Below are 27,415 nucleotides of genomic sequence, written 5' to 3' on the forward strand. Positions count from 1 at the left end.
GTACTGCTGGAAAACAGCTTAGCCTGGGAAAGACTTCTTAACTAATAACCACACCACAAAAACATTTCTGCAGTGATATTTTAGGTCAAATGGATTTGTCAAGTCAATAGTCACCAAAGTACGAAGGATCCCTATAAATAAAAGTGGCTTAGAATGTGTTTATTGTCTGACAGAGCTCCTTTAAAGTGCAAATACGGCTGGAATGGATGGAAGCCTGGATCATTTTGAGCAAGAGTCATTAAAAAGAAAAAAACACCAACTTCTGAACTTTTTCACCTTGGAGTTCTTTCCAGTCACATCCTCAGCTGATAATAAATGCGGAAAATTCAATGAAGGATCTCTGTTCTTTGGGCTCTTGAGGCATTTAGCATAATTTCACAGTTCCTCTATTTCTCTGCTGAGAACAGGAAGAGATCATAGAGGGTAGTAGCTGTTTAAATACTAGAAAGTCTCCCCAGGGAGAATTACAGACATCTGAGTGATAAATTGGAAGTGAGATAGCGGAAGGTTTGGAATGAGCCCGATCCAAAGTTCATTTCAGTCAAAGTCTCCTCACTGATTTTGGGGCTTTTTATCAGTCTTGTTATGGGCAGTGTGTTGGGTGCTGGTTTTGTCATGGCGCAGGTTTCCCTGTGCAGTTCCCACTGAAGCAGAGAAAAGAGGAAAAAATAGGGGAAAAAAAATAAGTCCAGTTCATCCAGCACTGGATTTTGTTCACGGAAGTCGTGCATCCAAAGTGCACCGAGTGGTCCTTGCAGCCAGGCTGCTGCTCTGCCAGTCCCCTCCTTCCAGCTCCGGGCAGTATGAGTTTGTGTTATGATTCTGTGTTGTTCCAGAATCTCCCCTTCCCAGCAAGCTGAATGTATCCCCATTCATTAGCAGGAACACTCCACATACGCAGCCATTTCAAAGGAAAGGCACAGACTGCTGGGATAAAGTGCATCACAAAAACACGCTGGGCTGCATCGTGGCGCCCGAGGAAGAGGACGCAACGGCTGTGCTATTTTGTGCTCCCTGGGCAGTGTTGGAGGCAGCTGAGCAGAACGGGTGCTTGCAGGCTGCCTGCAGCACAGCCCATTGCCACGGCTGCCTGCCTTCCCAGCTCGGCCTGCCTTCACCCAGCTTGGCAGCAGCTCCTTCTCCTCCTCCGGGAAATTCCTGTCCTTTAATCCCACACCCCGTGACTGCTGCCCCACACTTGGTTAATGCCAGTACTGCAGAACCCCCTCCCTTGGCCACCACTGCTGTATTCACGGGGTTTCCTATTTTAGGCTCAGACCTGACGTTCTCTGGGACGTGGAGCATCTCCTTGCTTTAGTGTCGGGCATCCTGAACAACGAGGCAATAGCATCGAGCCGCTGTTGCGACACAAATAACGAAGACAAATGACTCTTTCCCAGTAGTATTTCAGCTCAGTGACCCAAGGTCCAGGCTGGTTGGCAACCTGAGAAAACCAGTCTCATCCCGGACTGCTTCACACCCCTCCCTCAGCCCTACTTCAGCTAAACACATTCTGAGCAAACAACAAAATGTGCTGCCAAAATAGCAGAAAGAAGCAACTCCCTAAACAGGAGTTCCCCCGGCCCTGCGGTGTGAACCACAGCTTTAATGAAGAGACAGGCAGCAAAAACAAGCAGCATGTTGCTGTTATAACCTATGAACACAAAATGAATCACATAAACAGTTTCTAAGCCACAAGTAGGTGGTGAGGACTGCAGGATCAGACTCCAAAAGGATCGTGACAAAGCACAGGAAAAATGAATGGACTCTCCCTCTCTGCAAAGACTGAACAGCCTGCATTGTAGTTAGGTCTGGGACTGCTAAAAATCGCTCCTCTTTTAGATGAAATACATATGGTACGCCTGCTAAAATGTGTTTCCGTGATTAAAAATAAACTGCAATTGGCAAATGAATTAAGTACACATTTGCGGCGGATGCGCTCTCATTCATTCACCGAGTTGCAGTCAGTTCTTTGCAATGAATGTCCCCACTGTTGGAAACTCAGAACTACGGCCACATTTAGATAGTGAAACCACCAGTATTTAGTGCCTCTTTCAAAACAGTTTAACAACACTGGTACTGCTAATGCTGATTTCGATGTAGAGACAAGGCAGTCACATTCTGCTGGCCATCATCTGTGTGACCATCCCTCAGGCACTTACCAGCGGCTGCTGATACCTGGCTGGATGGATGCTTGGCCAATGCTCTGCTTTTCAATCGAAATAGAGAAGATATTATTAAGGTATCGTATCAGAATATGGATACGATGAAGCTGAGGGATCAGTTTTCTGGCACCTGCCAAGAAATGAAATGAAAGAAGTTTGACTTCAGATGCGTGTGGTGGCACTGCAGCCAATACGAAGTAGAAAGAGGCGCAGAGCTTTTCGCTTGACTTCTTACCACTGTGCTTTTCAGGTTAAGGAGGTTAAAATACACTCAGCTGTGTTTTCAGCTGCTACAACACTGTGTGTTATTTGCTAATGCCATATGTTGTCTGTGTGATAACAAATGTTCCTTTCCCTTCCCCGCCTGGAATCACAATAAAGGAATGTATCCAATAAAGCAAGGAATTATTTACTTGTGCTTTTGCTACTAAAGGAGGAACAACACCCACCTTTGAGTCCATCTTCTCAAATACAATATTCTCCTATTTCCCCTTCACATTTGCCTTCCATTTGGGCACGGGACCAAGATGACTTGTGTACAAGGGGCAGCAGCATTACACCAAGATGCAATTTGGCTCTGAGCGTGTAAAAATGACAGGATGAAAATGACAGGATGTCCCACGCGCCAACCTGATGCTACCCTAGTGGCAGCCAGATCTCAGGCATCTTCTGGTCTAGTGCCAGCATCTTTTTACTGCAGAGATACAGAGAAGAAAACCCTCCAGCTTGTCCTCAGCATGCAGCTTGCCAGGTCAAAAGTGTCCTGGGAAGTGAGGAATTTCGGGGAAGGCTGAAGTTCAGGCAGTGATGCTCCTTGCGTCGAGGAAGCATGAGGAAACACGAGGGTGGTGATGTCCCATTTTTACTGAGAGAGGTCATGGCCATGCACGCAGACCAGTGTTTCTGCTGTACCCTGGCATGGGCTCCATCCTTCAGTTCGGCTGACACCCAAAATTCCCCTTTGTTGCTGCGGTTTCTCACTCAAGTTACCCTTTGTGCTCCATGCTGGGATAGAGGTACCCTTTGCTTGCTTGATTTATTAGATGCCTCGGGAATAACACTAAGGTACTGATAAAGCTGAGAAATGGAGTTCTGGGAGGCTGTCCTATTATAACCAGCCAAATATCCATGAACCTTAAAGTATCTCTTTGATTCTGCAGCTGTGTCGGTGGAGAGACACTCCATGTCAAACGTAGCAGGGCTATGGGCTATTCCCTTTCCCTAACCCCAAATCGACCCTTCAATATTTTCAGACCTTTCCTCCTAGGAGAAGAGGAGCTGAAGGTTTGGGTGGCTCTGGCCAAGCTTTATGGCCACACTGCTCAGGCTGATTTTTCTTGACTGAATTTGCTTGATTCGGGCTTTGGATATCAATTAAAAGAACACTACTCTTTTGTCTCGTGTGTTGCCCCCCTAAAAAATAATGAACTGTTTAATACACTAGAGGCAATTTCAAATTATCTCGCTTAATGAGGGAGGTTGTGACAGAAGATTTATTACCCTTTCTGATCTGCTAATGTATTTCCCTAACCTTTCCAGCAGAACCAATCGCTGTATTTTTATGATACGCTCTATTTTCGGGGGTTCATTAGTTGTGGGCTAAAAATAACACCAAAGGTCTCAGTCTGAGAGCTAATCCAATTCTTTTAATTGGAAATAGAATTTGATAAGACAACACTCGAATCATAACAGCATCAAACATTAAGACCCTCACTGGGCGTTTTGTCCAAATTGGAACTTCATGTGACTGCACAGAAAGACCTGACCTAGAAACACAATTGCATCACTGCTACAAAGGACAAAACCCAGCCTCCTCATTAAAAAAAAACACAACAAAACAACACAGTTTAGCACAAGCAATGGCTGGTAGTCTACCCCAATCGATGCACTTGGAAAAACAGGTTTGGCAATGAATCCGTTCAACTGAAACAAACTCAGGGATGCTCATAGCTAGCGGCTGGTAATGAGGATGGGGAATTTCTTTTTTCCACAGAAAGAATTAAACAGAAAAGAAGGAAAGAAAGATGGAACAGCTCCCAGCGGGGCGTCCTACCTCAGTGCTGGATTCAAACCTGCTACAGCCCAGCCATGGCGTTGTGCCGGGGCATGACGGTGCGTAACACGAGCCCAGGGCTTTTCCTGCTGCATCATTCCAACAGCCACGAACCTAACAGGGAGACAAATGCTTTGGGTTCTACAGGGCGTGCTCCTTGCAGGAAGGGAGAGAAAGCCTTGCTTCACAGTTCCCAGGGAATCCACGTTCCCTGCAGGAAGGTTTCGTGGCAGCCAGGCTTCAGAGACCTGGGGCTGAGGAAGCCTTGGGGGCAGCGAGGGCATCACAGGTAGCCAGGGGGTTGTTAAAATGGATGTAGGGAACAGGGAAGTCGTCGCGACTCACTTCAGCCTCACCCTATGGATTTTATATGCATCAATTATATATTTACATCTCAAACTCTATTATTCATAGAGTTGAGTAAACAGCTATTGATTTTTACACTGTAGCACAGACGTGTATTTCTGAGGGTGGTGTTCTCGGTATCCCTGACCTCATCCGTGCTTCCTGAGAGCAGGATTTCACATGGATGATCAAGCTGACAAAATCTGCCAGCAGTCACAGTTTGAATGGCAATCAATGGGCTCTCCGTTCTGAACGGACTTCTCCACCTACCCCACATCACGCACGGCTCGGCCCCAGCTGCACAGCCACCTCTTGGCTGCAGAAGCAGCCAGAAGTAGATGGAAAGGATGCATGACGTGATCTGACTTGGTCAGGTAACAGCAGCTCTCCCACCTCAGGGAAAGAGAAACGTGGTGGCTGCGTGGATGTAGCACGCAGAGCTCACACAACGCAGCTGAGAAGGTTCCTGCAGTCAGTACGTGAGTTGTGATGAGGTTTCTCCCTGCCAAACCTTATGATGCTTCCAGGTGCATGTAAGGGTGGCAGGGAGAAACCCTGAACTGCATTTTGGAGCCCTGCCTTATTTCAGAGGTGAAGAAAAATGACAGACCTCACAGCTAGCTTTGCTATACTGAATCAATGTACAAGTTCCTTATTGGATTTTTATTGCAGATAAAATTGACAGAGAAAATCACTGGGATATACTTAAAAATGGGAAGGAAATGTGCGTTTCCAATAAAAAGGTCTCTGAAGGTCTCTTGTTTCATAGGAAGGAAGCTGTCTTTATATTACATGAACTATAAAAAATGATTAAAACCGAAGAGAGACAGGAAGCTGATAATTTGATTTATCATCTTAATGGCTATGATTCATGAATAAATAATATAATGGTTTATGTCTCTCTTGTAAAAGAAGTAGAGAAGAGCAATTTGTCTAATAAATGACTTCAAAAATTACAGCTGAGCCTTGTTTGCCACGTTTGTTCTATTTAAAAAGACTGAGCGAGTATCTTATTTCTTATTACTTACTAGGACATTTGTTGTATTATTTATAAGAGTCAGAAACCTTAACTAAAAGCCACTCATCTCTGACCACAGTCCCCCATTAGCTTTAAATCCAGGAAAGAGAAAGGGATTGATCACTGGATCAATAAATCTAGCCTTAGAGCTGACTAAAAGCTTCCTTTAACCTCCTTCCTACAGCATCCTTTTTCAAAATTAAAGCATCCCCCTTTTTAATTATTGAAGAACGCGTCGATTTTACAGTAAGGCCACGTGTGTCTGCATCATCCCAGGATTTCTTTTGCACGTTGGAAGCAAACCAGCATCTTTGAAAGAAAAGCATTTGACTTACGACCGCTAGGTTTATTTTTTTAAGTATCTGCTAAAGATACACACATCCTGTTCCAAACGTGCCTCAGATGTGACAGCTGTGCAGAATAGGAAATTGAGAAGAAATGTATACCCCAAATCACTGGACAGACAAACGACCCCCAACCCATCAATGATCCCGGGAACAGAACGAACGCAGTGTTTCATGTTTTTAAACCACCCTGTAAAAATAGCTTGTAGATGTTGTTTGCTCAGTGTGCATCAAGAACCTGAGTCCCTTTATCAAAATCATTTATCAAAATCAGATCCCTCTTTCTTACCAGAGGTGGTTACACTGACGTAAGGTGCTGCCTTCCTACAGAACCACAAAACAACGTGGGTGAGCCTTCAAAGCAACAGAAACCACTTGAGGGACAGAATTCCTGCACAGAGCAGGCTGGGTGCCTCCAAGCAGGGGGCTGAACCCAGGGCTGCTACTGAGGCACTGTCTCCATCAGCTGCATGCCTGCTGGCACCTCAAGCACTTGTGTTTCTCCCCACCTTTCTTTGTTCCACATTCAATCTTTATCCCGAAGAACCCAGCATCTTTATCCGACAAGAACAAGGGATGACAAAACAGTAGTCCTTACCCTGTTTCTGAGGCTTTCTATCTGGAGGGCTTCACTGTTGATCTTCAAGACTTGGTTATCTTTGGAACATCCTTCAGATAGATAATGCAAGGTGTTATAAAGGATTATTTGAGCAAACAGCACCAGTGAGACTGTTAATCATAGGATGATAGAATAGCCTGGGTTGAAAAGGACCACAACGCTCATCCAGTTCCAACCCCCTGCTATGTGCAGGGTCACCAACCAGCAGCCCAGGCTGCCCAGAGCCACATCCAGCCTGGCCTTGAATGCCTGCAGGGATGGGGCATCCACAGCCTCCTTGGGCAACCTGTTCAGTGCATCACCACCCTCTGGGTGAAAAACTTCCTCCTAATATCCAGCCTAAACCTCCCCTGTCTCAGTTCAAAACCATTCCCCCTTGTCCTATCACTATCCACTCTCACAAACAGCTGTTCCCCCTCCTGTTTATACACTCCCTTCAAATATTGGAAGGCCACAAATGAGGTCTCCCCAGAGCCTCCTCTTCTCCAAGCTAAGTAAGCCCAGTTAATAAGAACAGCAGGAAGAAACTTCTGGATGACCATGCTTTGCACATTCTAATATCAGTTAATTTCTACAAAGCTTATTGAAAAGAAAAAAATAAAAGGCTGAGATAGGACATAGATTTTAGCAAAACAGAGTTTTTGATTTCTCATATTTCATGAGAAACTGTGTACTTCAGGAAATCCATCTCTCAGACTGCACACATGGACAAAATTCAGGCTGTACCAAGGTCACAGTCACAGTATGATCTGGACAACTGAAAAAAAAATCTAGGGCGAGCTTCCACAGCCTGTTCATTAGGAAGTTCTATGTGCAATTTCATATCATAGAATCATAGAATGGCCTGGGTTGAAAAGAACCACAATGATCAGCCCATTTCAACCCCCTGCTATGTGCAGGGCTGCCAACCACTACAGCAGGCTGCCCAGAGCCACATCCAGCCTTGAAGTCACTATTTTTACACGCAGCACCTTCATCCCTCAACTGCTATATTATATAGGCCTCCTAAAAATGGAGAGCTCAAGACATTTTTGGGGTAAGTAATGCATCAACACCATGCGGCTGCCAAAGCAGCGTAGGCTGCAGAAGGAATGGCACTGAAGTGACAGCAAGTTGCAGACCTATACCCTAAAAGGTTCTTTCATGGCCTTTCATCCTGAAGGGCCATTTCTCAGATGGCTTTGAAAGAGCTGGTGGCCTTTGATATGTCCCAAAGTGGATGAGACTCTTGGCTGAAATCTACATTTTGTTGACTTGTAAGAAATATAATAATGGGAACTCCCATCTAACATTGAGCTGAACTAAGAGTTTCTGAAAGACTGCATGAAGCTCTAAAATCACTAAAATCAAGTCAGATTTCAAGCCAGTTACTACTATTTTTGATTGCAGCAGCCCTTTGTATTGACAGGCACAGAACAAAAACCAGCAAATTTGTCCCCTGCTACTCATTCATTTTTGCATAAGGAAAATGGCAGGGGTAGATAAAGAAGAAATAGATTTACTAATATGAAGCTGTTCTTGACAAAACACAGCTTATGCAAAGATTAGTATCAGTTGAATGGAAGCAACACAAGGAAAACATTGCCAAAAAAAAAAGAAAAAGTAATTTTTCTGACATCAGTCATACAATTACCATTTGCATATGTTGGAGGGAGACTCTCAGCTGGTATAAACTGTTCTAAGTGCATCAATAAAGCCATGCTGATTTATAGCAGCTGAGAGTTTGTCCTGCAGCACATTCATCCATGTGCGATGTGATAGATTGATGTGTTTGCATTTTCTCCCTGGAGACTTTGGTTCGAAACCTGTTTAAAACACAGTGAAAACAAACTGGCTGGTCTCTAAGCAGATGTCCCTGGAAATCTATTTACATCACAGTGGCAGCAGTTCAGGGGAAAGGGTATTCTTGTGCAGGGGCAGCGTGGGCAGGAAAGCAGGTCCCCAGTGGGGTTGTATTGCAAAGCTTCCTTGGTAACTCCTCAGCAGCCAGCTTCCAGAATGGATCTGATGCCTGCAAATTCACAGTGTGCTGCACGAGGTGAAATGGAAATACTCAAAGAGAAATATTGCTTATGCTCCTGTAGCCCTTAGTCTGCAACCCAGGAGGAAGACTATGCTGTGCTGTGTACTCCCACTTATATCCTACATATGTATTTTATGAGTAATTGCCCATTTTTGATAAGATCTTTTCCACACGTTAAACCAATCACGCAGCAGCAGATCTGACTGTCCATCACCACCTCAGGACCAACTACACGAGACCAAATAGTTTAATACCCATAAACTCTACAAGGTCTTTAAGGAAATAACTTCCTTCCCCCGCTCCCACCCTGTGCTTTATCATTTCAGAAGCAGCAGCTCCTATAGCAAAGGAGTTTGCTCCTGTACTGAGTGTTGACCTCAGCTTGAATTGTTTTTCCCCCTCCCTGATGTATTTATAGAAAGATCATATCCTCTTTCAAACTTCATTTTGCTAGGAATAGTAATGTTAGAAATAGATCGATGAAATTACTGTATTAAATAGGGACATACACACAAGACTAGAGACTTATTTTAAAAGAAATGCAGAAAAATACAGATGAGTCAGTCTTTAGTTAACAGTGCATTATTTCAAACATGTCAGCAACAGATGGAAATACAATATAAAAGACGGATCAAGTTCAAAACCAATTTTTTAAGGTTTTTCGATCTAAAGACTATCCACCTATAGAAATACCAGAAAGCCTACCTGAAATTCCATAAAACTAGTTTAGGAACAGTACCAAAAGCCCACAATGAGTATCATTTCTAAAAGAGAGCTGGGAAGACTCAAAGTACGTTTGGATTAGAAAGCCTTAGGCAGAGGCTAGTTTGGGTTGTAAATGATCTGCAGAAAAAAAGGAAGAAAAACGTCGAACTGCCATTAAAAAGAAACTTAAAGGGAGGAAAGACGGAACACACAATTCATCTGTTTAGAGACAATTTCATTCTGTCACAAAAATATTTTCTAGCTTTGCTGCTCTGGTACATCAATCCTGAGTACTCTGACTTTCGATTTATAATGATATTCCTTCAGATACAGCTTCACTGACGGAGGAATAGGAAGTGCATCAATACCATCATAAGTTGTACAGTTGCAAATAACTGTTCTACATATATGTTGAAGAGAGAAAGGAAAAGTCCTGTTCAACGGAGTGGACAAAAGCGGTTCAAAGAACATACAGGAGCTCGGATCCTTATAGTGCTCTAAGAGTCCTGTGATGTCAGGAGAGTGGAAGACACAAGGATCGTGGGCGTCAAAGCTGAAGTTATGATTCCACTGCTCTATCCGTGCGTGGAGGGAACGGCTGTAGCGCCTGAAGCTCACGGAAAACAAATAGTCTTCTTGGGCAGAATCTCGTAACAAAAACGTTCCCTCTGGCTTTCCTTCTAGCAGTGCTTCGGCTGCATACTTATCCATGACTCCCCAGTAGCAGGGGTTGTTGTTGATCTGAAGGAGGTCTGGGACTAGGCAGTGCACGTAATCTATCTGTGTATGGTATTTTGGAGGCGTTTCCATCCGCAGCAGCTCATCATCAGTTTCCCATTTGGGCTTGTTTCTTTTTCTAGAGCTTGTGCACAGTGTTATAACTTCATCGTCGGAGTCCATATCGCTGTCATCTTTACTGCTCCTTACCACTTTCCCTGCCACCAGCTCAGACCGTGAGTCCCGCCTGGAGGGAATGCCATCAGTGAGGTCAGAGGATGGGGAGGGAGCCGACGGGGGATCGGACTCTACCTCGTTGTCTCGTAGGTCCTCCTCCTTTTCCTCATTCTGGGATAAGTCAGCAATTATCCAGTCTTCTGCTTTTTGGTTTACAGGGGCTGTATGCCTTTTAATCAAGTGCCACCGAAAAGCAAGCTCTGAGCGTGGAGGAAAAGGACACTTATCTAGCATTAATTCACTGATATGAATTTTTCTTTTCGACTGAAGTCCTGAGGCGTGCCGACTGGTGCAATTTTTTATGGGAAAGCACTGACCCACAGCATCTTGCAATTTTTGTTTGAGAGACCGGCCTAAAAACCTGTGTCCACATGAACGATCTAGATCCAGCTCGATAGAGGAGCAGCTATACTTTCTCTCCTGGCTCCTTAAATTAGGCCCTGACCTTCCTGCAGCGTTTGCTGTCTCAGCGTCAGAACAGCGCTCAGTCTTTTTTGACCAGGAGAGTTTCTTTCCACTCCAGACATAACCATCCTTTCTGTCTGCACTTCTGCTCCGGCTGCTCTTGGGTCTCACATCTGTGTTTTTAGTATTACTGTCCTTATTCTCTGCCATTTCAATCGCTCTGCTCCCCAAGTTTCCAGAAAGCGCAGTTTTTTCTTGCAGGGTTTTCTACCCAAGGAAGCTTCTCTGTGGTGCTTTCTGAAAGTATCTGAGGACAAAGAGAAGACAGCTAAGTTAACAGCTTTGCATGCACACAACACAAGATGAATGCCTGTGTATGCATGACAACAGCGACAATTAATTGTTAGCCACCTACAAATAATGATCAAGCTGAATTCTTGAGAGCCCTCCACAAATCGTGGCCTGATCCCAGACAACGATCTTAATCCTTCCTTGTAAAAAGCATCCTCCAGAATAAACAATTTGATGTATTTTTAGAGTCCCTATTCTGACTACGCAGCAGAGCAGAAAGTTGGAGGTGCTGGCAATCCTCTTTTGCAAGGGTCCATTTTAAGATGAAGCACTTCACATGGCAGGTGACACTGCTTTAGTTGTTTTCCGAGCAAATTCTGCATCTCTTCCAAATAACCTTTCAAGAAGAAACAAGGCAGAGCAGAAACAAGTAGGTCAGAGTACAAAGAGCTACTGTACCTAGATGATATGCCTGTTTGCTGCTAATCCACAGAGTGGGATGCCAGAGATCTTTTTCTTAACTGACACTTTTGGGTCACTTTCTGGATAAAAAAAAAAATAAATTATATCAGTCACAGATTCTGTCAGTTTCTGAAAGCTGTTTTCCTTTGCCTTTTAAAATGGAGCTAGAAAATACTGAGCCCCTCAGGGATTGAAATATCTGGGGCTTTACATACTGAAAAGGATTAAAACAAATCCAGTCCCTTACTAAAAGCAATTTTAAAAGGCCATGAAAGATGGAACTGCTTATTACTCATTAGAGAAGAAAGTTTACATTATTAAAATCACTGCTGCTTTGAGACCCACGGTCGCTGATTTCATTCTCTTTTGTTTTCAAAAGTGCAATGAATTCTCAACTAGATAACAGATCTCCTTTTGAATGTTGTGCTTTGAAGAACAAAAATTCCTCTTTTGATTGCTCAGTTGAAAGTAGAGCAGAGATTTTTTTTTTTTAAGGAACATAGACAGCAATATGCTGTGTATGATATATCCTCCTGAGGCATGGCAGGATGCAGAACTGCTTTCCATCGACATACCACGATGCCTTTGCACCAAAACGAGATTCAGAGCCTGCTGTCCACTGTTGGTTTTTTAAACTAATTGACGTGGTAAATATTAAGCAGGAAAAGAAAAGGGCATCCACTTCCTCTCTCCATTCAATTCGTTCTCATCATTAGGATTAGCCAGCATGACACAATCTCCCTGCAGTCCCCCAGGGGCTGAGCAGGCTGAGGTCTTGCCTCTGCTTTCAGTAAAGAGAAAGCCTGCTGTGCCAGAGGCTTACGTGCAATCTGCAGACCAAATGCAACCCAGATGGAACTTTCGCTGAGAATTTTTGACATTGTGTTCATTGTTTACAATCCACAAACCTGGGGGGGGTGGAGAGGAAAAGGTGGAGCGATGTGAGGAGATGAAGAAATGTGGAATGAGGGTAAGAGAGAGAAAACATTGCAAATATGTGGAAAAAAAAAAAACCCAAACCCTGGTGTTAGAGCCAGCGAGATGAACGATCCCTCAGTGGTTGTGAAAGCAGAGAATGTGTCCACATTTCAGCAATTACAAATCATCAAATATTAAGGACTGTTTTCTTCTCTTAAGGTTTTACACGCCACTTTTCAGTGAAAACACTGCAGATGTAATACTGACAGAAGAAAGGCTGCATTTACATGAGACTTAAACTCCTTTATTTAGACCAAACCTCAGCGACTGTTTCTGTAATATCTCTGTTTTTCATCCAGAGTGGAGCACTGAGTTTTCCACACAATGACTGAAAAAACAAACAAACAAACAAACAAAAAACCCTACAAACCTATTCTAGATTCAGCTTGTAGTAATCTGTACTAACTATATATATCGGATTTTTAATTGGAAAGGGAGACCTCATTTCATAGAATGGCTTGGGCTGGAAGGGACCTCAAGGATCATGAAGCTCCAACCCCCCACCACAGGCAGGGCCACCAACCTCCACATGTAATACCAGCCCAGGCTGCCCAGGGCCCCATCCAACCTGGCCTTGAACACCTCCAGGGATGGACGGGGCATCCACAGCCTCTCTGGGCAGCTGTTCCAGCACCTCACCACTGTCAGAGTAAAGAGCTTCCCCCTGACATCCAACCTAGATCTTCCCTCCATTTAGGGTGCAAAGTCAAGTACTTAAAAATTAGGATATGACAATCTGTAATTGACTTTGAAACCTTTAATTACCTCATCCTGCACATCCAGCCCATATAAGGAATAAGATGCAGAATATGGGATTTTAATTAAAAACTTTGAAATGTACAAAACCCAACAGTGCTGAAAAGGCCTGATATCCCCCAGCGTGACAGCACAGCCTTATTGCTGAAATAATTTCAGTGTTTAGTTTCATCTCTGCCTAAGCTGTTCTTGTGTTTAACTGCAGAGCCACGTTCCACTTCCTACCTTTCCTCCATCACGCCCCAGTGGTATCTGAACCCTGCAACTCAAAGTGGAGCGATAGCACATGATGTTGTAAGACATGCACCATTAGCCAGCAGCACAGAAAGCTGCTCCCAGGGCTCTGCCAGCTGCTGGGAGCAAGGCACGACCCTGCCACGTCACAGAAGTAATCATTCATCAGACACCCATGGAAAGAGTGCAGAGTGGGTGAAGAAAATGGGACATCATCCTACTAAAGCCAAGTTTGAATCTGATCTTGTGGAAGTAGAGTAATGGGTAACTCAGCAGGCACCCCAGCACCCACATGGAATACCCAAATCCCTCTGTATTAGATTGCAACCAGGAGTCATGCCTTCATACTTTTCCCAATCCACGACCCAGAGCCCTGCCTGTAAAACAGGGACAAAAAACAAAGGACATTGCTGCATTCAGTTCTATATTACCGCTTAAGGCCATCTACCGAACCCAACCATCCCCTGCACTGCACACTTGTGAGGAAATACAGTGTTGTACCTATATCCATTAATGGCTGAATGCAACTGAAAGAGCAGGAGAAGAAAGGGAGAATAAAAACTAGGGAACACAGAGAGTACTCTTCCCCACAGGCAATGCTAAATGGAGAAGTCGTGCACCGCACAGCTTACATACGTCAGTTCTGAGATTTTTCCTTCTGCAAAAAGCGAAGAGACAAGCACTGGTAGAGAATGACACAGATACGATTAGTTCTCTGCCTACAAAAGCTTTGTTTGAAGTGGGGATACCTTAGGCATCTCAGAAGCAGATGTATTGTACAAAAAACCTGATGCTCAAAACTCTAAGCAAACAGCAGAGCAAAAGCAACATGCAGGGATAAGCAGAGTTCACATCGGGCCATGGGATCCGGCTTGCAGTTCAAGGTTACCCAACACTGCTGTGGCTTGCAGTCCCTGAGGACAGGCAGCGGGGTGGGTTCTGATGTTGTTTTCAGCAGGGCACAGCTCCCTGAACATGAAGAACCTCTTTGGCTCCGTCCGCAGGCTCTGGAGTGGATGGGGCAGCAGTCTGTTCCAGGTGCTCTCTCCTTCTGGCACCAATGCCCTGACACTAAACTTCAGGCCTCCCAGCCAGCTGTAAAACACCATCTCAGTGCTTATCTGTAATAAGGCATATTCAGCCTCACCATAAGCCTATTTGTATCAGTTGCAAAACACTCTGTAACTCCAACAGCAGAATCAAAACTCTAAAGTGCAGGCAAGTTCTCCTCCCCCCCCCCCGCTTCCAATAAATACTTAATTGCTTTAACTAGCTATTTATGCCCTGCACCACTGGACCCTTGCCTCAAGCACAGAGCCTCCAAGTCCTTTCTGTGAAGCTGCTTCAGTCTCTGTGCAAAGAAGAAAGAGAATGTCATAACGTCCCCTGGGTGCTGGTTGAAAAGCTTCCTGCAGCCCAACCTCCAGCCCTCCAGTGCTGGGGGAGTCTGTTCTGGACACCACAAGGACAGAGGTCCCATTGCCTCTGTGGGCAACCTGCTCCCATGCTGCGTAACCCTCAAGCAGAAAGCACTTAGCAGGTTTGTTGCTCTTGTACAGAAAAGCTAAAGGGGCACCGTATGACGCCTCAAATAAAAGATTCATACACTAAATTAAATGAATCTTGGCGTTTTTTCTAATTTCGCTTTCTGACAAAAGCCTGACAAAGAAGTCAAAAGGAAAAACGCTCCAATTTATTGCAGCTTCCATAGAAGTCACTTCAAAAATCTCTCACTGGTCACATGCTGTTTTCATTACTTTCACCTAATTAAATTTTGGCTGCAAGACCGCATTTTAAAACTTGACCTTCCACTGAAGTTGAGCCGTTATTGACTTCTTTTGGAAAAAAGCCCAACCTATTAGGTGTAACAGTGAGTTTCAATTTCTCTTAACTTATTTTTCTCCGTTTTGAATGAGTTCATTATGATTTACAATACGGCATCCAAAATACCTAACTCTGGAACGGAGCTCAACTCCAACTTTCAACAAATTGAAGATATTATCACACGTACAAAACAGAAGTTACTGTCTAAAGATACAGCTGGTAATCCAGAATGACAGAAGCAATTGCCTGGAAGTATGCCGGATCCCCACTGAGTGTGTATATTCCTGGAACTACAGGGCATGCAGCAACACCTCCCTTAACCCCAAAGCAGGGCTCTTTTATTCATACCTGAGACGTGGAAGAGGCTTGGAAGGCACAGACCTGCTGCTTTCAAGGCACCCTGTGTATGGGCTGCAGGAGAGCCGGGCAGAGCGCTCAGCAGCCTCTCAAGCACTAAATCAGGAACAGCTTTATGGCCCATGACCAACACCTCGCTCGTGCTCCACCCAGAAACCCTGCAGGTGAGCAGCACGCTCCCACCCTGCCACTGCCTGCCCTCCCAGCCGGCTACACCTCCTCGTAAAGCCAGCTGCTTTAATTTCCAACCGGATTTAAAGGCTAACCTTGATGCCTCACCACTTCCGACGGGACAGACCCAGGGTGCCCTATCCCCTTGCCTAAGCGACCTTCAAACCCATGGGCCCCAAAAGCTTTCCCAGGAATTAGAGTTCCTCCAGCAGGCAGCGCCTCTGGTCCATGAATTGGGACCTCTGCATGAAGCTGAGCTCGTAGCATCTTTTATACCACAGAATGGTTCAGGTGCAGTTTGCACCAGACATCCTGCAAACTCAAATAAATAATCAGAGGCATAATAATACAGCTGGCACACGCTTCTCCCAGCCCCAGGAGCTTGCTGTAAGAATAGCTTGGTCTTCCCACTCATCCGGTAAGTGGTTCAGTGAGAATCACGGTGCTAGCACACATTATCCTCTCCAGAAATCACGCTTTGCTGAAATATGTCAGGGTACACCCATGGAAAACATGTCTTCACGCAGCTGCCACGGGGTTTAATAATGAAATCCGGGCATATTCATTAAAAAAATTAAATAAATAAAGGCAGAAAAGAAGCATGCCTACTTGGCAACGCTGCCTTGCTCATTCATGAAAGTAGCAACACAGCGTTACGAAGAGCCCGATCGCATTTCCAGCACAAATAAATCCCAGTGCTCACCCAGCACTGATCACCCCCCTGCAGAGTGAAACTGAGGATAAAAGGGCTCTGCCTGGAAGCAATTTTCCTTAGAAGCAGGAATAAATTGGGCCAGAACATTAAAATTACATAAAGGAAAAGCAGAGAACTGCTTCTTGGGTTTTACTTTCCCTTCAGTTCAGGTATGCCAAGCTCTCACACGTCCCGTCCTTTCAGAAATAAAAAAGGAAAGATGCTTAGCTCCTATTTTCCAGCCTACAAACACAATTAATGACATATCGCTGCCTGCTTACAGCACGGTGACAGCTGTAATTACAGGAGCACGGCACACCAACCTGCACACAGCCCTGACCCCACGGGGATGCCGGCAGCCCTCTGTCACGCTTTGCCTCCACAGGGATTGAGCTCGCCGGGACCCACGAGCCCCGTCCACAGCGAGGAGCGCTCCTACAGCCCCTGAGGGGCGAGGACTGGGCGCACATACCCCCACAAACACACCTGATGGACGAAGATGCCCCTATTCGGCACACGTTCACTGAGGCAAACCGGGCAGGACGCGGTTTGCAGCCGCAGCCTCGAGCTGAGGCTTTCACCAACAGCCCCACATCACCTGGCGCTGGGCAGATGGACCCCCACCCAGCCCAGCCCTCCTGCCCTGACCCTGGATAGGGCTTCTAGGGGCAGAAATCTCCCCACAAGGAGGAGGCGAAGGGAAAAGAGGAGGAAGGCCGCCCGCGCTCGGTTCCGCACCCCCGCGCTCCCCGCGTCTCCTCTTAGCGCTCACCTGCCGCTGCCGCCCGGCAGCCGTGAGGAGGCAGCCCCGGCCCGGCCCCGTCACCTGCCGGAGCTCAGCCACCGCCGAGCGGCCCCAGCCGCGCCCGCCGCCGCCATCCCGCTGTCTGCCGGCCGGGCCCGGCCCCCGCCGCTCGCAGCCCCGCCCCGGGCCCTGACGGCGCGCTGACGGAGCGGGGCCGGCCCTGGCGCGGGCGGGGAGCGCGGGAAGGCTCGAACGGGGCGGCGGGGCCGTGAGGTGAGGTGAGCGCGGCCTGGGCCCAGCGCCCGGCCTGCGGCGGGGGGAGCGCCTCGTCCACCCCCTGAGGGGCTGCGCGGGCTCTGGGGCCGCTGCTGCGGCGGCGGAGGGGGCATCTCTGTTTTCCCCCCTTTTCCATCGTGGCTTGTTTTCTTCCCCTTTTTGAGGTGTTGAGTGTCTGCTTGGTTACGGCCCTATTGGGATACGTGGGAGGCAGCTGGGATCCGAGTGTTTCCAGCCGCCGTGGGTGGGATTCCCCATCTGGGGCTCTTTCTAAAGACTTTCTTAAAAACTGATGTTATTTCCCACCCTTGTTTAACAGGGAAGAACAAAAATGCCGTCAGAGCAAAAGCCGATGCGGTACGGACACACGGAGGGACACACAGATGTGTGCTTCGATGACAGCGGCAGGTAACTGCCCCGATCCTAGAGAGAAGGGGAAAATATCGTCCTAAAAATGACCCAAAGGATTGAACACCTCCCTGTGAGGACAGGCTGAGGGATGGGGCTGTGCAGCCTGGAGAAAGGAAGGCCCTGGGGAGACCTGAGAGCAGCCTTTGGGTATCTAAAATGGGGCTGTAAGAAAGAGGACAGACTCTTTAGTTGGGTCTGTTGTGACAGGACAAGGGGAAATGGTTTCCAACTGAGAGAGGGAGAGTTAGATTGGTTATAGGAAAGATGTTTTCTACAGCAAAGGCAGTGAGGCACTGGCACCGGTTGCCCAGAGTGGTGGTGGTTGGCCCTGCAGACACCCAAGGTCAGTCTGGATGGGGCTCTGAGCACCTGATGGAGCTGTGGGTGTCCCTATTTATTGTAGGGAGCGGGACCTCATAGCCTTGAAGGGTCCCTTTCAACTCAAATGATTCTATGACCATCTGGGGGATGGATGGTCACATTCCTGTCTGTTGCTTTCTGAGGAGTATCTGTTCCAGTTGCAATACTGGACAGGTAGACCTATGACCTAGCTTGGACTGGCACATCTTTTATTTGTCTTTGTTGAGAACGGTACTTGTGTAGGACATATAGAATCATTAGGGTTGGAAAAGACCTCTAGGGTCATCCAGTCCAACTATCCACCCACCCCCAGTATTGCCTACTAAACCACGTTCCTTAGTAGTGCATTTCCATGTTGAACACCTCTAGGGATGGTGACTCCTCCACCTCCCTGGGCAGCCTGTGCCAATACCTCACCTCTCTTTTGGAGAAGAAATGCTTCCTAATATCCAACCTGACTCTCCCCTGGTGCGACTTAGGGCCATTACTTCTCATCCTATCGCTGGTTACCTGGGAAAAGAGGCCAACCCCTACACACACGTATAAGAACCTCTTCATATTCACTTCTACAGAAGTGATTTCATAGACTCTAAATGTAGCTTGGAAGAAAATATGTTTGCATACGCCATAAGAAATCAAAACTATAGCTAGCTCCAGCAAACTTGATAGTGGAACACCATGTTAATATTTTTATGGGTTCTATAGGTCTGAAACATGTTAAGCTTGTTAAACTTCAGTCAAGTGTGTGTTAACGCTCTTAGTTTTGCCCTCAGCTGTAAGGTAAATTTTCAAAGGCTTAAGAAGCAATTAAACGCTCAGCTGGCAGTGAAATCAGTCCTCTGAAAAAATCCATCTAGATCCTGGTGAGAATGGATTGATAATAAGTAAAGTTCAGTTCAGTGAGTGCCAGGCCTAGCGAGTTATCAGAGACGCCAGCACTGTGTTGTGCTACCAGATTTATATTCTTTTTCCATGTTTATTAAACATAGTGTTCAATGAATTATATTATACATATCGTGTTTCAGTAAAAAAAAAAAAAAACACACTTCATTTACATTTGGTTCAAATCCTGTGTCTTTGAACAGCTGCATCGTAACTTGTGGCAGCGATGGTGATGTTAGGATTTGGGAAAACCTGGATGATGATGATCCAAAGTCCATTAACGTTGGAGAGAAGGCTTATTCCTGTGCTCTGAAGGTATGGTAATTAACGGATCTGTTAAATTGTGTCGTGCTGATGTTGATATATGCCTGTTGAGGTACTGCTGGTGTACTTAAGTAACATTAACACATATATTGAGATAATATACAGAAAAAGGCAAGAATAATATTGTGTGCAGCACATTTCAGCCTGTTTGTCTTCACATCAATATATGGAAAACAGCATTGAATGGGGGTTAATCAGTGGCAGGTTTTGTTTACATTTGAGTATACAACCACGTAGCATCTTTGTGTCAATGAAAATATTTATGCAATATTGGAAACAAACACTTTTCAAAAAGCCTCTAGAATTGTTGAATATTTTCGCTAAATTAAGTACTTTATGTAAACAAGAGTATTTCTAACCATTCATTTTTCACCATGTAGGCTTATAGAGGAATTATTCATTATACTAAATTTCTGTAATGTTATTTTTTTCCCCTCTCCCCTCACAGTCAGTTATAATGATTTCTGACTTTGATCTCCTTTTTGAAAAACAAACCAAGCAGATTAAACTGATTATTCAGTGAACTTTGTAGACTGTTTCAGTATTTTCTCACAATGTCAGTCACAAAAAGTTTCCCAGCAGTGTATGGTGCAGCTGATTCCTGCCCTTCTGCCCATCCATCTCGGAGACTCCAAACTGGTGTTGAAGGGTATACAAAAGTACAAAGCTAAGAGGTTATTTTGTGTGGCTCTGTTCTAAGGTCCAGGGAATAATAATATTTGTTAATCAAAAAATTACTTTCCTGAGTCAGTGTCTGGCAGTGCTTTGATAATACCTTTTTGTTTATTTGTTAATAATTAGTTGATATTTACCTCTCAGAATACTTTTCTGACATTTTATTCCCCTTTGTCCTTTCTCCTCCCTTCCAAGTCGGAGGAGGACAAGATTTGTCTTCAATAGTAATTAATTTAAGAGAATACAGATTAGAGGCATTTCTGTCAAGTGACTGACTTGTTCTGCTGTTTGAAGTATGGCCTGCTCTGTTTATTTCTATGTTAAGTCAGCTCCTTGTAGTGTATCTGGAAACTGTGATAGCAGATAAGAAGGTAAATAAGTTACCTTTATACATTTGTATAATAGAAAGTAATTCTTAATATACTTGTTCATGTATTTAACTTGAGAATTCTCACAGAAATTCCTTTGTGTGTTATTATTATATTACATTAGTAATAGAAGGTCAAAATGTTGTCTTTATGACAGAGAGGAATTCTAGAAGTCCATCTGTTCCTCGATGTCATAAAATAAACTTTGCAGCAATAAAGGAGAATTTAAAATTGGTTTTCAACTCTGTGATTTTGAGGGGGAGTCTAACAGGTGAAATAAATGAAGATTCATACAGATGTATGATTTTAAAACTAATCATTCAAAAACATATTCAGAATTACTGCCTTAAAACATCTTTCTTATATTCCTTGTCTGTTCCTTTTTACATAACTTGTGCATACTCCCCAGCATCCATTGCTTTTTAGTGCATTTTGCTGTTGGTTTTCATCAAATTACTTCCAGTTTCACACATGAAGTGAGGGGATTTTTAGTGAGTTCTCTGAGCAAATCAGTGCCAGCAGTTGTGAAAATTAGTAATGACTACAGGAGGGAAACATCTTGGTTGTAATTTTTGGACATCAGTGGGAACAGCGGTGTTCTTAGTTTATTGGAAAGGACTTTTAGCTTTGATCTCTTGTTTTTGTTATTTCCTCAGGTTATTTAGCACTGCTTGCTTTTTCTTCAGAATTTTTACTATAACTTTAGGCTACCTTAAAAATAAGAAAGAAATACAGCATTTCTCAATACACTGCAAAAACTTATTGCTGCATGCAAGGGAGGAATAATATTGTCACTTCAGATAGACATACTACTGTTCCAAGCATAGGATAATTATTTCTTTGTTTTGCAATCAATTTTAATCTGGAATAACTTTTTAGTAGACATTTCCCTTCTGTTTCTGAAAAGGACAAAGCTCATGAACAACACATCTTTCCCTGGTGACGTTTAACTGTCAAGTTTGGTCCAAGGGTGCCCTCTCCTGATGATGTAGCATATTGATCTAAGCAGGATGCAAGATCCTTCCTGTTCTAAGAGCTCTTTTGCCTATTTAAAAGGATGTATTTTTTTCTATCCAACTGAAGAAGAGCAGACAGTTCTTTGAAATTCATTGGTGACTTTTCATGGTATTTGTTATTTTAGTGAATACACGAGTTGGGAAGGTCTTGATGAAGTAAACTGCCCAAAAGTTAACATCATGAATTTTAAGCGTACTGAAACAACTGGAGTGTATTTCTACAGTACTGAAACAAAGAGAGTCATTGTATTAGTTTTTAAGCAGTTGGGTTAATGTGGTAAAGTATTAAAGTTATTGTGCTACTCTGTATTTTTAATGGAAGAAATACAAGGTAAAAAGTATTTCCCCCGTTACCCTTGCTGTCACATGTCTTTTGGAACTGCTAAACTTTATCTGGCCAAATGTTGGGAACATCAACTCAGTTCTTTGGCTCCTTGGGCATAAATGTGGTTTCATCAGTACATTTTCTGTTGTTTTTTTTTCTTCTTTTTTTAGAATGGCAAATTGATCACAGCAGTATCAAACAATACTGTTCAGATACACACATTTCCTGAAGGAGCTCCAGATGGCATCCTTACTCGTTTTACCATGAACGCAAACCACGTTGTCTTTAATAGTGATGGTGCCAAAATTGCTGCTGGATCTAGGTAATGAGTGCATCATAAGGAAAGGCATTGCTGTCGTTTGGAGTGTGGCAACTTCCTCACACAGTGATTGTTACTAATGGGATTATTAATCCACATACCTCTGAGGGTTTTAAAGTAATGCGTAATGCCTTCCAGGGACGGTGGTGGTGGGGGAAGGAATAAAAAGAACTGTTAAGCAGCAATTCTCTGGGAGCCGTTTGATCCACTAAATAGTTTTAAGAGGAAGTGTGGTGTTGTGAAGTAATTCCTTCTCTTGAGGAGCTTTGAGTGTTTTCAGGTTTCAGCCCTATAATGCAAAAGCACGTGTTCACCCATATGGATCTCACTGCAGCATCAAGGATTTTGTTACTGTGTGCTAAAGATAATGTCCTGTCTCTTCAGCATCATAAATGTGGCAAATGTATGCACACATGCAGAAGTTGGCTGAGTTCTGATCTGATGAGCTTTTTAGGTACTGTAGCTAACCCAGACTGCCTGCTTGCTTCTCTGTTGGAATTTGTCCTCCATCCCTGCAGCAGAGATGGCTGAACGTTGCATCTGCTGCCTGCTTCCTCTAACTAGAAAGTGATTTGGATCAATATGCTGGGCTGTAAAGTCTGGCAGCTGCGGTGCAGACACGCCAGCTCCACCAAAAGTGGGAGACGGGACAGCTGGGGACAGTAACTGCTCTAATCTCTAAATCTGACAGAGATCATGAATTTGGGCTCTTTGCCAGTGCTCATTTCTGAGGGAACAGCTCTGCCCCAGGATATGACTTTGATTAGAGAGATAAAGCAGACAGCAAATTCCTTCTACTTCCAAATACTTTTACCCCCGATTCAGTACTTCTACAGCCTGATCACATGGGAGATAAGATGTTGTAAAACTGAGCTCGCCCCTTGATGAGAATTTCTGCATCACACTGAAGGAGGTTGACAGCTGTGGTGTAGGGGAGTACAGCTAAGAATAGCTTTTGCTTATCACAGATTTCTCTGTTTTTACATGAAGTCTGTACATTTCAGTTTTGTGTAAGTTTAATGTAGTTAAGAGAATGGCTAACCTTATAAACTGAGTGCCTAAAATTAAATTCCTCTTTGAAAATGTAGCAGTGAAGTAGCACGGGGAATAGTACTGAAAGATTCTGAAAGGAGCTCTTTGGCTTAGGAGTTATTAGCATGGATGCTTTGAATTCAACTATAGTAATGTTTGTAATTTTGGAGGAGGGAATAAAGTTGAAAAATATATATATATATATATATATATATATATATATATATATATATCTATCTGATACATTGGCGGGTCTTAATAAAATTGTTAACAACTTTACAAAATGAAGCGTTTGCTCTACCTTTTTTGACCAAGAGAGTTATTTATAATAACTGCAGGTCCCATTTAACAGGTAGTTCTTGTAAAGTCAGCTTTCTGGTATCTAAGCACAAGTTTTCACTAGTGTTCATAAAATATTATATTTAACAGCTATATGGTCTGTGTGTATGCCATATCTTCTTCACCCATATTTTATGAACTTTCATTTGAACAAAAATTATCTTATGATGAAGATAATCTTTCCTTGCTCTTATTATAATAAACCTTGAGATTCGTCTCCTTTAGGTCATACTTCCCAGCAGATAACTAGTGTCCAATTTAATGTTTATTACAATAAACAAATACTCTGTCACCACTCATACCAATGTTAATGCTTTTATCTCTGTGCCATTGTAATCTACAGTGACTTCATGGTCAAAGTTGTGGAGGTGGCTGATAGCAGCAAGCAGAAAACGTTCCGAGGACACGATGCTCCTGTCTTAAGCCTGTCTTTTGACCCCATGGATATTTATCTGGTAAAAATACTTTCTTGTTTACTTTCTACCTTGAATTTCCTTTTCCCTATGAGGAAAAAAAAAAGTATTTTTGAGTAAAATGAACAAATACACAAAACCGACAGTGAGTGGGCACATAAATCTTCCTCATTTCAGTTAACTACTGAAACTACTTGCAATTACCAAGATGATTGGACAGAAAGTTTTAAGTCTTAAAACAGTTTTAACAAGCAGACTTTCTTTTTAAAAGTGCTTATGCATTCTATATCTGTATTGCTGGTTATAGGATTTTTAAATCTTACTGCATTAGTTTCTCAATGTCTTCAGTTCATTTGCAATACTCTCTTCCCTAGGCATCAGCAAGCTGTGATGGTTCTGTCAGAGTATGGAAAGTGGAAGATCAGGTAAAAGGCATTCCTTTCTGTGTTGAGTGTTTCATAGAAAAACAGGGATTTCACAGACAGCTAAAAGAACTGGACTGAAATAACCCTGCTGGAATAAATGCTTCTTATCTTTTTATATGTTATCAGTAACAGCTGACAGTATTTATAAAAACTGTTTATATAGGGAGTTTGTATGTGTATACAAGAGTAGCTATACTCTAAAACACCTGAAAGAAGACATGCTGTATGTTGAATGCTTTTTTTTTTTTTATAGTAAGAAATTTGACTGTACTTTATAGAGTGCTTTTATCTATTTCTGGGAGAAATTCCAAGCCAGAGCATGAAATGCTGCCTGGGCTCTGGGCTGTTATCTTGTGGAATCCCTGATTTTTTTTCTGTCCATCTTTCTTAATTGGTCAACATCATGTATTTTGTCCTCAGCATATTCAAAAATAACCCTCTGTGCAAAGGTAACAACATCAGATTCCTATATTTCTTAGAATTACAGAATCATAGCATGGTTTGGGTTGGAAGGGGCCTTAAATATCATCTATTTATTAGTCCCTACTCCCCTGCCATAAGCAGGGATACTAGGGTTTCAGAATATGACCTCTTATTTTCAGGGTTAAGGAGTAAACTTTATGCTAATAAACTGTTATTTAGGTGTGTTTTGTTTCCATTTACCTTTCCTGAACTTCCTGTGAATTACTGATCAATTTTCAGACTGACTAGTGGCTGCTTTGACTTGGGCTGAGGGAGGGGTTTGGTTTTCACATACCATGGTCTCTTCTCACTGGTGACAGGTGACAGGATGAGGGGATATGGCCTCAAGTTGCACCAGGGTAAGTTTAGGTTGGATATCAGGAAAAACTTCGTTACAGAAAGGGTTGTTAAGCACTGGAATTAGGCTGCCCAGGGAGGTGGTTGAGTCACCATCCCTGAATGTGTTTAAAAACCGTTTGGGTGTGGTGCTCAGGGACATGATTTAGCAGAGGGTTGTTAGACTTAGGGTAGTATGGTTAGGTCATGGTTGGACTTGATGATCTTTAAGGCCTTTTCCAACCTGAGCAATTCTGTGATTCTCTGATTCTGTGTTCAGTGAGATGATGCCCATTTTTCTTTGGTAGAGGTCTTTGTGTGCAGTGGTGCTTTCATCTCTCTTGCTCTCTGCCTATGGCATGCAAACTTAGTTTGTCAAGGACTCAAGGTTTAACTTACTGCATTTCAGTCTTTTTTTATTTGTGGAGATGGGGCCATGTTATAGTGAGTACAAGGCTATTGGGAAGGAACTTGGGATGCCATTCTTTAGAAACAAACAAAAAGCAACAGCAAAAAACCAGCCAACCAGTGGGTCAAAAACCCACTGCAAACTTCACAGCAGTTTCTCACAAAAGAGGGATGTAAATCACAGATTGAAGAACATAATTCTTAAGAAATACAGTCATTGGGCTCAGCTTAGCAATATTTGTGTCAAATAGTTCAGGGCACATAAGAAATAAGATTTGGTGAGCCAACTGTCTCTGCTGGCCTTGCGCTCTAAGGAGCTTGAGAAGGTTTCAAGTCAGCACTATAATAAAGCAGTTCTGCATATACATATGGGATTATTTTTGCTAAGTGCTATTATTGACTGGACTAAGTATCCATGCAGAATTACTCCTGTAAATACACTTGGGAATGTACTTTGTTTATGGAATCGCTACTTTTTCAAACAAAGATATACTTCTAATGTGAATTTCAGACTGACAGTGGGTGCCTTTTGGGGCACTTTAGGCTAACTGTGTCCTGGGGCTTTGGCAGTCAAGTATGTAGTCTGTGCTGTAATATGAGAACTTAGCAATTCATTCATCTTTACATTGCTATTGTAAGATTCAGGCTGACGTGTGTCACCTTGCTACAGTCAATCTGGATTTGGCAAGAGCAGTTTGGCCAGAGTTCTCTCTTTGTAATCTAAATGTATGAGCTCTTTTGTTCTGTAGTTCATTAAAAATACTTTTGCTGTAATCTTAACTTATAAATAGTTGCATTGTAATTAAATATTTTCAGGTCTACCTTGGCAAAGTATTTTTCAGTGGTTTTGGATATATATAAATATACAATTTTTTTTGAAGGAGTAGGTAATTGTATGAAAGAGATTATTTCAGTTCTAAAAATTATAAGCCTTTTTTCCTTTTAGCTTTTTCCACACTTCTCCTTTTAAGGGTTTTAAAAATACAGTAGAGTTTCATAGAACAGCAGAACTCATTTTTGAATATTTTCTTTTCAGACATGCGTGACAAACTGGCTACTGCTGCAGAAATGTAATGATGTGATAAATGCTAAATCAATATGCAGGCTTGCCTGGCAACCTGGCAGTGGCAAGGTAAGTGACAGATTGTTGTAGCCACATCTTAATCCTTCATTTCTCTTTGTACAGTAGAACTCAATCCAGGCAAGTCCAAATTCCAGCTCTAGAGAGTAAGGAAAATATTTGGGGTGAAGTTCTCTTTTAGGAAAAACAAAAGCTTGGAAGTGTTTGCTCATTTAAGTGCCAGACTGTGTTTGGCAATAGTCCATCTGTCAGCCCAAAACAATGTTAAACAGTCATGTTGTGCTGAGTGGGAAGGAACATTGTGCATGAGGGAAATGACCTAATCATTCACAACAGAGCGTCAAAGGAGTTCAGTCTTTCTCTTGGTAAATGTTGTTAATTAGTAATCTTGCTCTGCAAACATCACCTAAGTAGTAAACTGTTCCTGACTTAGTGGAAGGTATGCCTGCCTATGGTAGGAAGGTTGGAACTGGGTGATCTTTAAGGTCCCTTCCAACCCAAACTATTCTATGGTTCTTTTCAACTGAAGAACAGAGAGTTATTGCTGCTGTGGGTAAAGGTAGTGCTGACAATAATACATACTATATATCCAGTGCATTGTACACGTACTGATGCAAGAGCACTATGTACAGATCACTTACCACAAAGAGCTGGAGGAGGGAAGTTCACATAGCTGAGTAGGTGTCTCTGTATCATATAACCAAGAGCACACCTGCCCCAGCTGGTAACACAAAGGAGAGAGGAGCAGATAGATTCAAACCTGTATGAAATGAGGCGTGCCACATCATACTTCAAGTAAAGGAAAGAGAATTGAGCAAAA

At 43.4% G+C, this 27,415-nt stretch overlaps 2 protein-coding genes across 9 annotated transcripts in view; one reads left to right on the forward strand and one right to left on the reverse strand.

Moving 5' to 3' along the window:
• Positions 1-3,791: 3,791 nt before the first annotated feature.
• SOCS4 (suppressor of cytokine signaling 4) lies at positions 3,792-17,290 on the reverse strand. Of its 6 annotated transcripts, none has more exons than NM_001397495.1 (3): positions 17,171-17,290; positions 11,382-11,464; positions 3,792-10,938 (listed from the first exon to the last, which is right to left on the reverse strand). In NM_001397495.1, exon 3 carries the CDS (start codon positions 10,839-10,841, stop codon positions 9,531-9,533), a length of 1,311 nt encoding a protein of 436 aa, NP_001384424.1. In that variant the 5' UTR covers positions 10,842-10,938; positions 11,382-11,464; positions 17,171-17,290; the 3' UTR covers positions 3,792-9,530. The 6 variants fall into 6 exon arrangements, with proteins under 6 accessions (NP_001384424.1, NP_001384422.1, NP_001186037.1 ...); NM_001397493.1 differs by lacking the exon at positions 17,171-17,290 and adding an exon at positions 15,525-15,631; XM_040701093.2 differs by lacking the exon at positions 11,382-11,464 and adding an exon at positions 14,242-14,447 and having other exon boundaries at positions 9,044-10,938.
• Positions 17,291-17,374: 84 nt separating this feature from the next.
• Positions 17,375-27,415, forward strand: part of WDHD1 (WD repeat and HMG-box DNA binding protein 1) — a 30,642-nt gene continuing 20,601 nt past the window's right edge. Inside the window, exons 1-7 of one of the 3 annotated variants that reach the window (XM_040702049.2) lie at positions 17,375-17,585; positions 17,739-17,827; positions 19,276-19,387; positions 21,951-22,102; positions 23,814-23,925; positions 24,258-24,308; positions 26,551-26,646. In XM_040702049.2, the coding sequence (XP_040557983.1) occupies positions 17,751-17,827; positions 19,276-19,387; positions 21,951-22,102; positions 23,814-23,925; positions 24,258-24,308; positions 26,551-26,646 (600 nt within the window). In that variant the 5' untranslated portion in view covers positions 17,375-17,585; positions 17,739-17,750. The remainder of the gene's footprint in view (positions 17,586-17,738; positions 17,828-19,275; positions 19,388-21,950; positions 22,103-23,813; positions 23,926-24,257; positions 24,309-26,550; positions 26,647-27,415) is intronic. The other 2 variants (XM_015287925.4, XM_421449.8) reach the window with 2 other exon arrangements.

Source organism: Gallus gallus, chromosome 5 (assembly GCF_016699485.2).
Source record: "Gallus gallus isolate bGalGal1 chromosome 5, bGalGal1.mat.broiler.GRCg7b, whole genome shotgun sequence".
NCBI lineage: Eukaryota > Metazoa > Chordata > Aves > Galliformes > Phasianidae > Gallus > Gallus gallus.